We start from the raw sequence: 3,539 nt of genomic DNA, 5'->3' as shown, positions 1-3,539 counted from the left end.
AGAAGGATGTGGGGAAGATATGGGATTGATAAGGTCTCTTTAATGGCAAATTGGGTGTTCCTGGTTCGATTTCGGACTATTGAGGCAAGGGATAGAGTATTGGGGGCTGGACCTGTTTGGTTTGATAATAAACCAATGATAGTGAAACAATGGGTGGCTGGGATGGACCTTGATGCTGAGCATGTGGATTTGGTGCCTATTAGGGTCAGATTGCCTAGGTTGAAATTGAAATATTGGGGGCAAAAGACTCTAATGAATTGGCTTCTGTGATAGGGAATCCTATTAAGACTGATAAGGCATCGACCACCAAGGAAAGATTGGAGTATGCCAGGATTATGATAGAAGTGAATTTTAGTGATGATTTACCAGATTGCATTGAGTTCCTGGATGAATCTGGCAATACAATTAAACAAGCTCTGAAGTATGAGTGGAAGCCTCTGATTTGTAAGGTGTGTGGTGGGATTGGGCATGTTGATGCTCAACGTCCTAATCATAAGGTGCAGGTGAGGAATAAGGTGAAGATGCAACCTGAGAAAGCTTAGAACAAGGAAAGATAGAAGCCACAGAAAGTCTGGAGGCCAATTCAGAAGCCTGTTTCTCAGAATTTAAAAAGTGGGATTGATAATTTGAATGGTTCTCAGCAGGAAGTTGATAGAAGTCAGCAACCTCAAGTTATGAAACCTGGTGTTATTTTGATCAGTAGTAGTGGGAATAGATTCAGTGTATTGGAGGAGGGGGAGTGTTCTCATTCTCTCCATGGATAGACTTGGTTTCTGGAACATTAGAGGTCTAAATAAGGCCAGTAAGCTCTGTGATGTCTTAAGGTTCATTAGACATCATGGAGTTGGTCTTTTTGGACTTCTTGAAACTAAGGTGAAAGCTTAGAAGTTTGGTGTGGTGTTTAATAGATTGGGGAGTGATTGGTCTGTGTGTGCTAATTACTCTCATCATAAGGGTGGTAGAATTTGGATTATTTGGCTGCCTCAGGTGTTTGATGTGTCTATTGTTAGATGTGAAAAGTAGTTAATTCATTTGCAAGTTCTTCATAAGGGAACAGGCAACAGTTTTTTCTGCACAATGGTGTATGGGTTGAATGAGGCTGCTGCTAGGCATAAGCTTTGGGAGCAGGTAACTGAGATTGGTGCTTGTATGACCAGTCCTTGGATTCTTTGTGGGGATTTTAACAACATCTTGAATCTTAATGATAGAGTTGGCAGTCCTGTTTCTTTGTCTGAAGTGGAACCTTTTAGAGCTTGCCTAAGACAGAATAATCTTTCAGATTGGGCTGCTGGGGGTATGTTTTATACTTGGTGTAATAAGCAGGCTGGATGTGATAGGGTGTGTACTAAAATTGATAGGATCATTGTTAATGATGATTGGATGGATAGATTTCCAAACATGCAAGCTACTTTTTTCCCTGAAGGATTAATGGATCACTGCCCTTGTATTATTAACATGTTTGCTTCTGGAGCTCAGGTTAGAAAACCATTTAGGTTTGTTAATATTGGGGTGGATTCCCCTGAGTTTCTTTTAGCTGTTAAAAAGGCTTGGGAGATTATGTTGACGGTACATTAATGTTCCAATGTGTTAGAATGTTGAAAGAGATGAAAAAAGTGTTGAAAAATCTGAAAATGGTGAATTTCTCTTGTATTGAAACAGAGGATGCTGTTGCTGAGAAGACTCTGATGGATACTCAATCAAAGCTCCAAGTTGAGCCTGATAATGAGAGCTTTATTGAATTGGAGAGGGAAGCTAGAGTGAGATATGCTAAAACTCACCTGGATAGATATAATTTTCTGAAGCAAAAGGCTAAGGTTCATTGGCTTAAATATGGTGATATGAATTCTGCTTTCTTCCATGCTATTATTAAGAAGAGAAGACTTCATAATAACATATATTCTATTGTGAACAATGTGGGGGAGGTGACTGCTGATCCTAAGGGAGTGTGTGATGCTTTTTTGGAGTATTATCAAGGGCTCCTTGGAATTGAAGCTACAATGCAGGGCAACATTCTTTCTGAAGTTATAGCTGCGGGTAATATTTTATCTGGTGAGCAAGGTTTGGCTATATGTAGAGCTTTTCTGAGAGTGATGTTAAGTCAGCTTTATGGAGTATTGATGATGATAAGGCTCCTGGACCTGATGATTTCTCTAGCAAGTTTTTTAAAGTTGCTTGGCATATTATTGGAAAAGATGTTAACAAGGCTGTTTTGGATTTCTTTAACTCTGGTAAGCTGCTTAAACAGGTGAATTCCACTACTTTGAACTTGATTCCAAAGATTGAACATGCAAATAAGGTTACTCAATTCAAGCCTATAGCTTGCTGTAATGTGGTGTATAAGATCATTTCTAAAATGATATGTTCTAGATTGAAAGAGGTGTTACCTGGTTTAATTGATGAATGTCAAGGGGCCTTTGTCTCTAGAAGGTCTATTCTAGATAATATCCTTATTTGTCAAGACATGCTGAAGGCTTATAATAATAAAAGGAAGCCCCCTAGGTGTACCATTAAAGTGGATCTCAGGAAGGCTTATGATTCTGTAAGCTGGGATTTTATTCAGGGAATGTTGAGTGCTATGAAATTCCCCATTCAGTTCATCTCTTGGGTTATGCAATGTGTTACTACCCCTACTTTTTCTTTACTTCTTAATGGTGGTTCTTATGGTTTTTTTTAAGGGGAAGAAGGGAATTAGGCAAGGTGATCCTATGTCTCCTCTCTTATTTGTTATTGTAATGGAATATATGTCCAGGTTGTTGAAGAAAATTGGGAAGAAAAAGAGATTTAAATATCATCAGAGGTGTAAGGAGCTTGCTTTAAATCACTTGATTTTTGCAGATGATTTGATGCTGTTTTCTTATGGGAATAATGATTCTGTCAAGCTCTTGATCAAGGCTCTCAAGACCTTTGAAGCTAGATCTGGTTTGCAGGCTAATCTTGAGAAAACTGTAATTTATTTTGGCAATGTTCAGCAACCTGTCCAAGATAGCATTCTGTGCCATTCTGGGTTTGTGAAGGGTGAAATGCCTTTTAGGTACTTGGGGATTCCTTTGAATGCTAAGTACTTGAAGATGGTGGATTATGATAGTTTGATTGATAAGATGTTGGTCAGATTACACTGCTGCAGTAGTAGGAATCTTTCTTATGCAGCTAGGGTCACCCTTATTATTGCAGTGTTAATGAGTCTGCATATTTATTGGGCTCAATGTGTTTTACTTCCCAAATCAGTTATTGATAGGATTAACCATCTTTGCAGAGCTTTCTTGTGGAGTGGCAATGTTGTTCTTTCTACAACTCCACCAATTGCCTGGGATTGGTGTTGTAGACCTAAAAAAGCAGGTGGTCTAGGGATTAGAGACTGTAGGAAGTGGAACAAGGCTGCTTTGGGTGTTTATGTTTTGAAAATAACCAAGAAAACTGACTTTCTCTGGGTCAAATGGGTTCACTCAGTTTATATTAAAGGTGAAAATTGGTGGGATTATGCTGCAAAGAAAGATGTTGGGTGAGCATGGAAATTGTTATGCAAAGTAAAAAGTGATTTG

General features: G+C 38.7%; 1 protein-coding gene across 1 annotated transcript; it reads left to right on the top strand.

Annotated features, from left to right (window-relative positions):
- Positions 1-1,077: 1,077 nt before the first annotated feature.
- Positions 1,078-1,575, top strand: LOC145631112 (uncharacterized). The gene has a single exon (XM_081683206.1). It carries the CDS (start codon positions 1,078-1,080, stop codon positions 1,573-1,575), a length of 498 nt encoding a protein of 165 aa, XP_081539332.1.
- Positions 1,576-3,539: the final 1,964 nt, after the last annotated feature.

Source organism: Chenopodium album, chromosome 1 (assembly GCF_948465745.1).
Source record: "Chenopodium album chromosome 1, dcCheAlbu1.1, whole genome shotgun sequence".
Taxonomy (NCBI): domain Eukaryota; kingdom Viridiplantae; phylum Streptophyta; class Magnoliopsida; order Caryophyllales; family Amaranthaceae; genus Chenopodium; species Chenopodium album.
The sequence above is the reverse complement of the archived record's forward strand: the minus strand, read 5'-3'. Positions and strand labels throughout refer to the sequence as shown.

Bases quoted from the DNA above. Each gene is read 5' to 3' on its own strand.
- LOC145631112 (XM_081683206.1), top strand. From the start codon at position 1,078: ATGGTGTATGGGTTGAATGAGGCTGCTGCTAGGCATAAGCTTTGGGAG.